The sequence below is a fragment of the Petaurus breviceps genome, unplaced genomic scaffold, assembly GCF_028583685.1.
Source record: "Petaurus breviceps papuanus isolate PSGF00001 unplaced genomic scaffold, PetGlider_PUasm1.0 175, whole genome shotgun sequence".
NCBI lineage: Eukaryota > Metazoa > Chordata > Mammalia > Diprotodontia > Petauridae > Petaurus > Petaurus breviceps.
The window spans coordinates 5,601,467-5,616,422 of NW_027185764.1; the positions used below are offsets into that span (position 1 = coordinate 5,601,467).

The following is a 14,956-nucleotide window of genomic DNA, read 5'->3' on the forward strand; positions in this document are numbered from 1 at the left end:
AAGCATCATATATTGTTGTTGTTCAGCCATTTCAGACATGTCCAACTCTTTGTGATACCATTTGGAGTTTTTTTACCAAAGGTACTAGAGAGGTTTGCCATTTCCTTCTCTAATTCTTTTTACATATGAGGAAACTGAGGCAAATAGGGTGAAGGTAATTTATCCAGGGTCACATAGCCAATAAGTGTCTGGGGTCAGATTTGAACTCAGGTCCTCCTGACTCCAGGGCTAGTGCCCTATTCACTGTACCACCTAGCTGCAACAAAAAACATCCTACAAATGCTAGCTACTATTATTAAATCAAATGGGCTGCTTCAGGAGGAATTAAGCTCTGTGTTACTGAAAGTGTTCAAACAGGAACAGGATAACTGCCTGTTAGGGAAGGTTTAAAAAGGTTCTGTACAATAGGTGAAAATCCAATCAGTTTTAGCTGTGTGATATATTAGACATAGTCAGGAAGACCTGGATTCAGTTGAAGTCTATCACACACGCTAACCATGTGGGCACCTCTCAGCACCCCCAGGCAATTCTTTTTTCATTGTTCTAAATTACAGAGCTGTACTTTTTTTGTGCATTTTTTCTACACTGTACATTTTTTCTTTTGTCTAGACCTGAGATTTTATGAATATAGAGAGCTGCCAGAAAAAATTCTCCACCAGGACAGATTGGCTGCCCAGTTGTGATTTATAGTCTCAGAGAGGTGCCTATGGGATCAAGAGGTTAAGTGACTTGCTCAGAGTCACACCTTCAGTATTTGTCAAGGGCAGAACCTGATTCCAAGACCAGCTCTCTTGTGGTGCCTTTCATCTTGTGTGTAAGAACCACTTAATAAATGGACAATCAGGGTATTCAGTTATCGCTGTTGTTTGTGTCTTTTCTTGGTAGCCGGATCCTGCTGGCAGAGATATTTCCATCCGTCCAATTCTGGAGCACTGTGAGAACAGCCACATGACGATTTGGCTGGGCATTGTCTATGCCTACAAAGGTCTCCTCATGGTAGGTTTTTCTTGTATTGTTCAGTGTTGTTGTCAATTCCATATAGACCTTTATTTTAGCTAAGTGCATGTTCCTTGTTATAAAGCAGGGATAGGGAGTTGTTTGCTTTTAAAAACTGAAGACCAAATATACAACATGATTTAATTTAGATAATTAGTCAAATAAAATAGCTGATCTTTTAAACTTAAGAACAAGGACTATTATTTTTATATTAATAAACATTTGAAAAATCTGATTTCAGTTCAACACTATACACAGGTAAGAGGAGCAGGAAAAAATGGAGAGAAAGAGACAGGCAGAGAGACAGAGAGAGAGAGAGAGAGACAGAGAGACAGAGAGAGAGGCAGAGAGACAGAGAGACAGAGACAGAGAGAGAGACAGAGAGAGAGACAGAGACAGAGACAGAGAGAGAGAGAGAGAGAGAGAGAGAGAGAGAGAGAAATAAGTAGAGAAGAAGAAAGAAACCAGAAATGGAGACAAGCAAAGAGAAAGTTAGCCATATAGACAAAGGAAGAGAGGAAAAAGGAGACAGAGGGAGAGAGACACACAGAGAATGAGAAAGAGGAGAGAAAAAGGAAAGAGAGGAGGGAGGAAAGAAAAAGAAGAAAGAAAAAGAGAGAGGTGAGAGAGAAAAAGAATGAGAGGAGAGGAAGAAAGGGAGGAGAGGGAAATTAGAGAGAAGAAAAAGAGGAAAGAGGGAGAAAGAAGAAAAAGAACAGAAAGAAAAACAAGAAGAAAGGCTCAGAAGGTTTTAGAGTCAGCATCAGTCACATTCTGTTTCCAAGGTATCACCCTTTGAAGCATTAGTTAGCTGCTTGACCATTGTTAGCAGCCCTTTAGTGCCATTAAGCCTTAAACTATTGAGGTCCAATGGTCAATGGAAAGACCAGAGCAGTTCATCAGGGCAGAGATTATAGTCTGAGATATGGCATCAGTGACCACTAAGAGCACTCAAGAGCCGGCTAAAATCAAGCCAAGGACCTGAGACCAGAGGTTGCCCATGCCCATGTCCCCAATGGAGAATAATAGAGCCTACTTTTTGATGAACAAGCAAATTTTGTGGTCTTCATGGTTCAAGTTCCCAGTGGTCTATGTTCCTCATTCCCTGTTCCCCATAGTCCTATAGAAAGATTCCCAAATATCAGCCCCTGGACTGCCTATTGATAGACTCTGCATTCCCATTCCATGGGCTTGCTGGTAAGGCCCCCAGACTGATCCTGCTTTTATTTCTGAAAGAAAAAGTCAGTTAGTCATTCCTTAAATCAACCTATATTTTTATAAGGCTTTATATTTGGCAAAGTTTACAAACTTAGAAACCTTTGAAACTAAAAACTTTCAAGGTTTCTAACTTATAACCACTCTGTGAGACAGATACATTCAGCTAATATCAATCAAAGTTTTGACCAAAGTTCTGGCTTAATGCCTGTGGCCTGTTATAATTGCTCAGGGCGTTCTGCAGATTCTGATGCCTTAAAACACCCTAAATACCACCACTCCTTCACTGCTGTCCTAAGCAGTAAACTTCACCAGCTGCCAATGAACAGGATGCCCATCTAGTCAGAGGCCCCAAGCCCAGAAGGAAGCAATGACTAGAAGAGGAGATTTGTGGGGCGGCTAGATGGTACAGTGAGTAGAGCGCTGGCCCTGGAGTCAGGAGGACCTGAGTTCGAATCCGGCCTCAGACACTTACACACAAACAAAAAAACTAGCTGTGTGACCTTGGGCAAGTTACTTAAACCTAATTGCCCTCCAAAAAGCAAAAAAAGAAGAAGAGGAAAATCAGCGACTTAACAGCTGAGCCAAAGGCTTCCATTTTCATACAAGCAATTGAGACACCCCCTTGTCCTGCCCCCCAAAAAAAACTTACAGGTAGCTGGTGAGCTGAATAGTTTCTGGTCTAATTGTATCAGGATTTTCCCTCCTACCAGAAAGCTTTAGGCTTCCTGAAATCCAGCACTAGGTGCAGGAGTGGGGAGCCTGTGGCCTCAAGGCCACATGTGGCCCTGTGGGTCCTCAAGTTTCGCCCTTTGGTGAATCCAAAACTTGCTACTGCTATTTCTGAGACAAAAAAAAAAAAACTTGACAGTCACACTACTCCAGCCAAGAGCATAAGAAACTTATAGTGAAACAAGGAGCTAGACGGTGCAGGGGGTAGCGTACTAGGCAAGGAGGCAGGAAGACCCGAGTTCAAATCCTACATCAAATACTAGTTCAATAACCATTGGCAAATAACTTAGCCTTTCTGAGCCTCAGTTTCCTCATATACAAAATGAGGGAGTTGGATTCAATAGCAGTTGAAATGACCATTGATAAGACTTGCTACCCACTACCTTACAGAAAAGTGAGAGATTCAAGATGTAGCATGAGACATATATACATTTTCAGACATGGCCACTGTAGGATTTTGTTTTCTTGACTAAGCATACTTATTTGTAATAATAAAGTTTGTTGTTGTTTTTAAAATTGGGTCTAAGTGGGAAGGAAAAAGAAGATAAGGATAAGGTAATCAAAAAGAAAGAAAAGAAAGTCATTGAATTTTTTTTTGCACAGAAGAGAACAGGAAGAAGACCAGAAATTATCACAAGCAGTATTGCTTTGAAAGTCATGTTGCATTTATTACATATTATGTCCAAATATATAATATACATTAATTTATTATAATTTTATATTTATTATCTATTATTTATTACAGTATTTTTTTAAGAAAAAGCAAAGCATAAATAAAAAAGTTGCCATTTTATGTATAATCCTTTTTTTTTTAATTCTACTATATGTATAGAGGCCTATTTTATTTGGTATATTTTAAGTTCAGAAAAAAAATGAATAATTTTTTTCAATAAACTCCCTTCACCAAAATAAATGAATTGCCTTCTCCAAGCATCCCTCAGCCATGATGTAAAAACAAAAGGCATTAATGAGACTTTTAAAAAGTCTTTGACCACCATCAGTGGATCATTCCTCATGGTCATTCCTCATGAGTGGGATACTATACATTCGTTTCCATGTATGCCCACCCCTCAAGGATTAATGAAAAAAGGTGTGGAAGGACTCGCCAACAGCAGAGTATAAAGGTATAAGGGTAACCCTGCACATTTGTAAGCTGGGAGTCCTGGCAATATTAAGTATGACCCAATAGGACATAGCAGGCTAAGACCTATGGAGCCTGTACCGAACAAAGGACCTGGTAAAGACACTCCCAGTATTCTTTTTTTTTTTTTTTGTAAAGCAATCGGGGTTAAGTAACTTGCTCAAGGTTACATGGCCAGGTGTTTCTGGGTGGGTAATAAGTGTCTAAGCCCAGATTCGATCCATATGTTATCCTGACACTGGAGCCGGTGCTCTTACTCACTGTGCTACCTGGCTGCCCCTCACTCCCAGTATTCTTACAATCCCTCTGGTGTCTTGTCATACATAGGCTTGAACAGCCTCCTTGCATAAAATTTATTTGCCCCCATATCAGGCATCCTCCCTAGAATGGCATATTTTCTTCCTTGCTCAAGAGATCCCACTGTAATCCCACAACTCTCCCAGTTCCTGTACCAGACCTGGCCAGATCCACAGTCCTGAGCACATCACTCTGGGCCATGGTCCTTATTTTCCACCCTATTAGTAACCTTACAGGTTAAAATACACCACTTCACACCCCCAGTGTGTTACACAGGCAAGATGGACAAACTTTAGTCCTAGAGCTCAGATTTCTTAAAATCTTAAATTTCTTTAAAATTCTTTTTAAAATTTCTTAAATCAGGGGCAGCCAGGTGGCTCAGCGAGTAAGAGCACCGGCTCCAGTGTCGGGATGACCTGGATCAAATCCGGGCTCAGATACTCAGCACCACACCCAGAAATAACTAGCTGTGTAAACTTGAGCAAGTTACTTAACCCCTATTGCTTAAAAAAAAAATTTTCTTAAATCTATTTTGTGTTATGGATCCCTCTAGCAGGACTCTTCACTCTTCTGGTGGAGCCCATGGACCCATTCTCAGAATACGGTTTTAAAATGCGGTGACATAGAGTTGATATTTTGTGTAAACTCAGAAGCTTAGGTCTTTCTGTTCTGGTGGCTTGAATGCTCCCCACCCAAGCTTTGGGGACCCTTCAGCCCCCAGGGTCCAGTGACAAACACCTACTTCCCTATCACCATAACCATATTCTGCAAACTCAGCCCTATATTCCCCATATTTCCTCTCATTCCCAATTCCCTGTGTTCCAATTTCCCTTCAGTCTTGGTCCTAATCTTACTGAAATATTCCCTAAATATGGACCCCTGGACTGAATTATTGACTTGGAATCTACATATCCATTTCATAGCATTTTTACTAATGGTCCTGGACTGATCCTCTCTTTGTCTCAGAAATACCCTGGAGACAACTATTTACACTAGGCTGATCTTGTTAGTATCCCTCTGGGAGTGACTATGGTTCCCTTTAGCCAAAATTCACTTTTAGTCCCTGGGAAGCGTGGTTATGATTCAGGAATGTCTGTGTACTCTAATACTCCATCTCTGTTGTAAATTCTGATGAAATGCAGGAAACTGGCCTCATGGTAAATAAATCCACCCTAATTGTGCTGCTTTCTTTAAACAATTTTTCTAAGCTGCTTACAACTACAAGCTAAAAGAGGCTCGTGATTTTACTAAAGCATTTCAGGAGTTCCTTTCTCTATGTATAAAGGAGGTTTTGAGGAATTTTCTTAAACAACCAGTCACTGTAATGAAGCTACCTAAACAGCCCAGCAAATTATAAAGGACAACCTCATCACATCATAGGTGACCAGCCATTTGATGAAAGCAATAAACAAAACTCAGGGAACTTCTAATAACTGGGTGACTGAAGGATCAAACCTAGCCTGGAGGCATTTGATAAACAAGAGTCAGCTCTGAGAAAATCTTCACTCTTCCTTTTTTTCCTTTGCATCTCTTAGAGAGTGAAGCAAATAGAGGAGGAGATTGATCTCTCCTCTCCTTCCCCATAAGAAATGATGGCTTACAGTAGAAGCAATAGCAGCATCCAGTGGAGCTGGGGGCCAGCTGCACCCTGAATTGAGTGAAGACATTAAGAAGAGTTGAAAGTACAAGTCCTAAAGTCACCTCCTTCTTGGGAGATGGCAGGCCCCAGAGCCAAGAGTCCTCCTGGTCCCCCACATAGGTTACATTTCTTTCTAAATGAGCATAGCAGTACTTAGACCCAGATTTCAGGTGAATCCAAAGCTGAAGACCAAAACTAAGCACCAGAATTGAAAGCCCCCCCAGATCTGTGCCCAGGGAGACCAGCAAAGTGACTCACTCAGTGGAGCAGTAACATCTCATCAGAGCAGCACAAAGACATCACAAGAAGACATCTAGGGATGTCAGAGGTATAAATTGCCTTGGCCATATGGATTCCCTATAGGTGCACCTCTCCACTTGTGAACCTTATGGGCTTCCAGTCTTTCCCTCGCTGTTGTGTGCATTTGTGGAAGAACCCATGTTTTATGGGGGAGACGTTTTGTTACTAGTTTTCTTACTATACCATTTCAGTAAATTATTCTACTTTAAGCAAATTGTGTCCTATGACTAGCCGTCAAAAGGTAAACACATCAGTTGGGGATTGTGAACTAGAATTTTAAGAGTGCAGATCCACAAATCACCTTGAATCTAGAATAGTCTCAGAGAGGACCCAATCTATGAGTGCAAGGTTGGGGAGGGGAGCGACCCAAAGAAGCACCATAAATATGTGTATTTGTGTATGTATACATTGTCGACCTGAAAGTTTGGTTAAAGGAGGCAAATAGGCTAGGTGATATGTAAATTCTAATTGTTTATTCCCTTAAAGCTAGACAATGTAAGCTTGTACGTACAAGGAGCCAAAACCTAAGTTCTAACTGACTGATACAAGAATGATAAAGTTATTTTATATGTTTTAGGACAATCCCAGGACATCTGTGTCCCTCAGATTTATGGTCTCCATATGTTTTTTTTTATCCATACCTTAAGTTTCTTAGTTGTAAATACAGATTGACAAGACAACTGACAAAGTAGGGTCAGTTGGAATTTAGTCTCAGGGTATCTGTGTTTCCCCCCTCCCCCTATGGAGTATGCCCCCAACATAAGAGAAATTCCACTATTCTTAGTTTCCAAGCATCCTGTCACAAGCAGGGAGAATACCCATTGTCGACCTTATCTGGTCTTTCAAGTTACAGACACAGGAAAGGGCATTTTTAGAGCAAAGCAAAGCAGTCTGATTGATTAGTTCAGGCTTTGGCTCTTATTGAGGTCCAAAAAATGATATTTAATGATTATCAATATATCAATATAATCCATATGTATGCAACAGAAATTAACTGACTAATGGTCATTCAAAGTGAATGAATGTAACCCATCCACACACATTAAGACCCATGAGATACAAGAACATCTGCATGTGTTGTAACTGGCAGAGCATTAATATTTTAAAACATTTTAATGAAAATATTTGGTTATATGCCAAGGCTTTAAACTCCACTAAAAATTCTAAATTCCACTAAAAATACATTTTAAAGACGTAAACATAATTGACTATGATTTAATTTGCACTCTAGAAAACCTGTTCAGATTCTCAGGTGGAAAGATTTTATGAAAGAATTTGAAATAAAACCATTATCCAAATGTATACATATGTGTGTATGCATACATATATATAGATATAGAGAGTATTTCATCTCAGAGAGGATGGACTCTATTTGCTCTTTATTCTGTTCTAGGTCTAGGAAAAAAATATTTTAAAATTAGACCAATGAGTTAAGTCTAATAAAATCAAAATTTATCAAATATCAATCAGTCAAGTATTTATTATTTGGCCCTTGCTATACCAGGCACCCTGCTAGAAGCAGGGTATAAAAAGACAAGAATGAAACAGTCCTTCCCGTCAATGATCTCGCACTTTATCGGAGAAGACCACTTGTACCTTAATAAGTAAAGTCCTATACTTGGCTAAAGAAAAATTCAACTGCACAATTACTGAATGGAGAAGTTTGTGTGAAAAGGACTTGGGGGTCTGGATTGCAAGAGAGTCCAATATATTACATATTATTCCCCACACACACAAAGAAAAACAACCCTAAGCTACTCTTGGAATATGTTAAGAGATAATGAAAGATATGCTAGTCCTGGTGTCCCCCACCATGGTCAGAACACTTCTGGAGAGTGGTATCCAGGTCTCGGCACCATAATGATTTATAATTTTTTTTGGAAGGGAGAGAGCAGGGCACTTGGGGTTAACTGACTTGCCCAAGGTCATATGGCTAGTAAGTGTTAAGTGTCTGAGGTCAGATTTGAACTCAGGTCCTCCTGACTCCAGGGCCGGTGCTCTATTCACTGCACCACCTCGCCATCCCTATACCATAATGATTTAGAGAAGACATTTGCAAGCTGGAACACATCCAAAGGAGGGCAACCAGGGTATTGAAAGGACTCAAAACCATGCCATCCAGAGATCAGTTGAAGGAACCAGAGGTAGTTGGCCTCGGGAAGAAAAAACTTAGAGGGGACATAATTCCCATCTTCAGGTAATCAAAGGATTGGCAAAGGAATTAGGTTTGTTTTACAGCTCCAGGGAGTGGAACTAAGAGCAATGGGTAGAAAGGACAGAAACGAATTTCAGTTCTATATAAGGAAGAATTTCCTAAAGGAGTTAGGTGGTGCAGTGGATAGAGCACTGGGCCTGGAGTCAGAACACCCAAGTTCAAATCCAGCCTCAGACACATACTTGCCCTATGACCCTAGGCAAGTCATTTAAACTCTACCTTCCTCAGTTTCCTCAACTGTAAAGTGAGGGGGGCTGGTAATATAGCACCTACCTCCCAGGACTGTTGGGAGGATCAAATGAGATAATATTTGTACAGTGCCTGTCACATACATAATACATAATTCTTGTTCCCTTCTCTAAGAGATCTGTCCAAAAATGGAATAAGGAGAAAATGAGTAACCCATCATGGGGAGTCTTCAGGGAAAGAAGCTAAATGACCATTAGTCTGGGGTGTTGCAGACAAGAGTTCTGCTCAGCTCCTTCCAGCTCTGAGGGTCTATTCCAGGAGGACTATAGTAGAAAACAAAGACCACTCACCTAGGAATCCAGAGGGCCAAATCTATCCCAAGGTCACCTTGTGACCTTGAATGAGTCACTCACCTCCCCTTCTGTAAATTGAGGTAATTGGATCAGATGATCTCTGAGGTCATTTCCAGTTCTAAAATTCCTCAGTTATATGATTCTGGTCTTCTCTTTGTGTCCGTTAGCATGCCCCTTGAACACAAAAGAGGCAGAATGCCCAACATTCACCAACGCCCTGCTTAAATCTTCTCCTTTCCAGTCAGAACCACACTTGGATGGGAAGGGTCAAATACAAAGACATAGAACGCAAATGTCACTCTACTAGCTTCACTGCTATGAGATAGTAAGTTATACCTAGAGATAGTAACTTCTTTGGAAATTTCTCTGACCATTGAGTCTCAGCAAGGCCCGGGAAGGGCCTAATTTACATGTAGTTGCATGTTTCTAAGGTAGATGAAGATATGTAGAATGAAGTTGGATAGGGCTGTTAGAGAATATTTATAATCTACACCAGGAGCCAAAAATATTTTCTGAACTTCAGTAGGCTTCCTGCATTCTGAGCTGCTGAATAAAGGGAAATAGAGTGTATATGTATACATATACATATATGTGTATATACATGTGTGTTTTCATATAAATATATAAACCTATACATACAGACATTGTGTATTTTATGTGTGGTAGAGATAGAAACATGTATAGGCATATATATGTATATTATATAGAGACATATAGACCTATTTGTGTATATATGTATTGAGACAGAGATGACCCTATATACATATACGTATGTGTATATATACATATGTACACATGCATGTGGCAGTGCTGGAGAGAAGCAAGAAGACAAAGGACTGAGTAGTGTAGGCAATATATCTATGGTAAAGACAGATATTTCCTGACAGAAACAGAAGATTGGTGAGGAGTCATTGGAAATAAAAGTGGCAGGAATGTCATTGATTATTGCTCTGAGCAGGGCTGCCTTCCCATCTGAGAGAAGACTCCCTCTATCAAGTATCTGATCCATGATAAATTTATGAAACATCGTATACAGATGATTTAGTTTCAGTTGTGTCTGACTCTTCATGACCTCATTTGGGGTTTTCTTGGTAAAGATATTGGTTTGTCATTTCCTTCTCCAGTTGATTTTACAGATGAGGAAATTGAGGCAAACAGAGTTAGGTGACTCACCCAGGGCCACACAGCTACTAAGTATCTGAGGCTGGATTTGAATGCAGGAATATGAGTCTGACTTCAGGCCCAGCACTCTATGTACAGAAATACCTAAGCTACCCATCTTTTAAACGCTAAACTGAGCCTAAAAAAAAACCTGGGCGGGGGGAGGGAAGACAGGAAGGCAGTCACTTGCTGCTGCTAATATAACTTCCTAAATTCACTGCAGCTACAGCATTAGTCCTTGACCATGGAGGGCACCTAAAGAATTCCAATCATCTACTTGTAGAGTCTGAGCTAACTCTTGGGGCACTCCCTCCTACTAGCCAGGTGGGATATACTCTACCCTATACTATCTCATACACATGGAGATTACAATCCTCAGTAGAGATAGATACATACATGCATGCATGCATGCACACATACATACATACATACATGCATAGATACATGTAAAAATGCTGTACTGAGAGCTAGCTACACAAGGCCTGCAATTTCTCACTCCCATCTCTAACCCAACCCTCCCTTCTAAAAGTTATTCCCACTTTAGTTTTCTAGGGCCCAGCTATATGCCCTGATGTCTATCCTGAAGGTTGGGTCGCTGGAGTGAACTTTGACTCCATGCTTGCAGAGGGACTTGTTAACTAAGACTTCATTAATCCCTTCAGCAAATATTCATTAAGTTCCTACTAGTTCTATGTGCCAGATTTTGGGAAGGAAGGAGGGTATGGGCATTTGCATGAACAGTTAACAATACAAGGCAGTACAATGAATTGAAAGAATTCAGAGAAACATAGGAAGGTTTGCATGACCAGCTGCAAAGTGAAGAAAACAAAACCAGGAAAACAATACAGTTATCCCTTCCACGTCGGAACTTTCCCTATTGCAGTTTCACTATGTGGCAGGTTAGTATAAGAAATTAAATGGAAATTTTGGGGAAGTTTTGCAGAAGCTGCAGATGACACCCAACGGAACAGCAGACAACACTGAAAAAGTTTGGAAGCTCAGAAATGCATTAAACATATGTATAGTATTGTATAATATCAATATATTTTATCTTTTAATACCATGATAATTCAGACTTCTTCTCTGGTGCAAAGGGAGGGCCAAAAAAATTTACACAGACTTCCCAGATTGCAAGGGCACCTTTCCCCTGAATCCAGAGATGTGGAAAGGATAATTATATTCATAATATATGATAATATAAATGAAAAGAACACTGAAAATGAATCAGACATTTATATAATAATAATAGTCAATCTTAGTTCAGAAAAGAGATTAGGACATCCTTCTCTCTCCTCCCTTTGAGGGATCATGGGTATAGAATGTTTCATATACTTTCAGACATGAACATTGTGTTGGTTTTGCTTAACAGTTTTGCTTTGTTACAATGAAAGGTTTACAGGTGTGGAATAGGGCAGAAAGGAAGGGCAAATATCTAGGAATTTCTATAAGGTAAAAAAGAGTATTAATAAAACTTTTACTTTTTTCTTAAAGGACAAGATAGAGCAAAAGACATCAGATGATCCCATTGCAGTCCTTTCCTAAGGTCCAGCTGTGACTATAGCCCAGTATGATGCCACATGCGGGTATTCTGAGGCTGTCTCTGGTAGAAATCTGAGCATTCCTGGGTAGCCTCCAGAAAATGCCTGTCAGCACTACAGCCTGGGAGCTATAGAGTCACCCCAAATCACTTAGGTCAAGAGGGATGTAACCCCTCACACTTCTGTAACACTTTAGAAATGACACAACATTGTTAGCCTCTGAGATAGATTATGCTGGTATCATTACCCTCATTTTATGAATAAGGAGCCTGAGGCCCTGAAAAGAGAAATTACTTGTCCTAGACCACATAGCTAAGGGAGGATCCTAGGGAAGTCTCCAACCCTAGTCTTCTGGCTCCAGTCCAGTGCCCTTTCCATTATATCACTCTTTGCATGCTTTATGACTCTGAAGGCATCTGCTATTCTTTGCATGGGTTAACACTCCTTGACTTATCCACAGGTACATACAGCTCATTTCCTGGCACCAGGAAATGGCAGAATTATACCAAATATGTTAGTTTAGGGTAGTGAATAGACCTGTGGTTTCAATGAGATAGAGAACTCCCAGGTGAGGGAACTACCTTTTCCAAAGCAAGTCAGCACCTCGTCTGCAACTTCTAGGAAGGGAGAATTGCCTAAACAACCAAGAGGTTAAGGGACTTGCCCAGGGGTCCCACAGTCAGTTTGAGTCAGAACTGGGACTTGACCTTAGGCCTTCCTGGCTCCAAGACTGGCTCTATGTCATCACACTTTAAAAAAAAAAACCTAACTAAATCATTTCTACTTCATTTCATTTCTTAGGTAGCTTAAGAGGCCATGTTTGCATTTTTCTTTGAAAATTGGCCTTTAACAAAATCCCTAAGCAATTAATACCATAAAACCTGGACTTCTTACAGTCACCATCCCCCACCTTTATCCTACACACAAGACACTAATATTAGAGGCAGGGTGGTATAGTGGGATCAGTAATGTTCTTGGAATCAGAGACTTGAGTTGGCATCTCCACTTACCCATTTAACTAGCTGTGCAGGTGACTCATTGAGTGTTGGGCCTAGAATCAGGAAGACCTCAGTTCAAATCTAGCTTCAGTTCAAAACTAGCTGTGTGAACCTGGGCAAGTCACTTAACCCTCTTTGCCTCAATTTCCTCATCTGTAAAATGAACCGGAGAAGGAAATGACAAACCACTCCAGTATCCTCAAAAAAGGAGTCACCAAGAGTTGGACACCACTGAAAACAACTGAAAAATAACAACTGTGTGATCTTGGGCCAGTAATATCACTTCTCTAGCTCTCAGTTTACTAATCTGTAAAATGGAAGTAATACATAATCTGCCTCAGAGAGTTGTCGTAACATATTTTGTAAACCTCAGAGTGTTAAATGAATGAGTGAGTCTTATGTAAAACTGATCTCCAGCTCCCCTTCCTCCCTCCATCCATCTTGCTCAGGAATCTTGTTTAAGAACTGTAGTGGGTGAGAGAGATTAAATTTGTTCTGTTTGGCCCCAGAGCTAGAGGCAGTGGGTGGAAGACACCCGACAAATAAATAAGTAAATGGATGAGTGAATGGATAAATAGATAAATGAATGAGTGAATGAATAAGCAAACAAACTAATAGTTAAATAGCTAAATAAATAAACGGATAAATTAGCTCATGAATAAATGAACAAATAAATAAAGTGATGAATAAATAAGTAAACAAGTGACTAAATAAATAGATAAATGAAGATTAGACTTAATGTCAGAAACAACTTCCAATAACTCCAACTGTCCAAAAGTGGAACAAGCTGCCTCCAAAAATAATAGATCCTCTCTCGTTGTTGGTCTTCAAGTAGCCTGGAGTCATATGTTGTAACTGGGATTCTTTTTCTGTTATGGATTAGACTACATAGCTGCTCAGGTCCCTTGTGACTCTGAAATTCTATGCTTCTGTGCTCCAGAAGGAATTGTTTATAGTCTGTTCTAAGGTTTAAACTCATCAGAAAGAACACCAGGACACAGCAAGGAGAGACTTTCCAGGCCGGATCTACCTCAAAGGTCATCAGATGTATTGAAATTCACAAGATTGTAACATGGGCAAAACCCTTCCAGAAGATCCTCAGTTTTCCTCCCCTTCCATCCCTCAGGAGTACACAGGGGATAGGAAAGCAACTGCACACACACACACACACACACACACACACACACACACACTAGCTGGGCAATAACAGCAATCATCATCTTCCCTTTCTATTTCCTGTTTCAGCTGTTTGGTTGCTTCCTAGCCTGGGAGACTCGCAACGTGAGCATTCCAGCCTTGAACGACAGCAAATACATTGGCATGAGTGTCTACAATGTGGGGATCATGTGTATCATTGGGGCGGCGGTCTCATTCCTCACCAGAGACCAGCCCAATGTGCAATTCTGTATCGTAGCACTGGTCATAATATTCTGCAGTACCATCACACTCTGCCTCGTGTTTGTGCCAAAGGTAGGTTGTTTCCTTCAGCCACAACGTTGTTTCCTTGTCTTTGATGAAGTGTATGTCAACAACTTGTATTTCTGTTGCAGCTTGGTTTTCTGGAATTGTAAGTCACCTTTCTGAATCAGATAAATGTCTATATTTAAGGGAACTTTCAAAATACAGAAAATAAAATATATGAAAGGGAAAGAAAATTTCATTGAAAATATAAAAAAGGATATGGGTGCCTCCATTTCTGGGAGGTGATGTGAGAGGGGCCTTTTTCTACCTCAATAAATGTGTTTCTAAAGAGAAAGAACAGTACCAAAAAAAAGGTTTCTGGGTGGTTTTGAAAGAGCTCTCCTCTCATTAGCGGAATAAATGTGTTCCAGAGTACTGGAAATTTAATTTATGTTAAGTAAATTCTATTTGCTCATTGACTTCCATTATAAAAAATTACAGTAATATTCTACTACGGGGGCAAAAGATTCCTCCATAATTGCACTAACATCACACTTACACATGAAAGTTTTTACAGATCACAGATTTAAAAGGAAATGCTAACTTTCTCATAAAAACGAAAGTCATCTTCTGGGATTGAGGGCTAGAAACTGATTTGCTGGAGTCAACCTCTTGCTGGCTCAAAAGCCTATTGTTTGCTAAATTTTCAGTGTGAACATTTACACCTCAGGCTTCAAAGCAGAGCTTGATTGTTGTTGTTGTTGTTGTTAATTGTCTAGAC

General features: G+C 40.1%; 1 protein-coding gene across 1 annotated transcript in view; it reads left to right on the plus strand.

Moving 5' to 3' along the window:
* GABBR2 (gamma-aminobutyric acid type B receptor subunit 2) overlaps positions 1-14,956 on the plus strand; it is an 861,105-nt gene that overhangs the window by 819,229 nt on the left and 26,920 nt on the right. The window contains exons 14-15 of the mRNA XM_069084611.1: positions 886-996; positions 14,020-14,244. Coding sequence (XP_068940712.1) covers positions 886-996; positions 14,020-14,244 — 336 coding nt within the window. The remainder of the gene's footprint in view (positions 1-885; positions 997-14,019; positions 14,245-14,956) is intronic.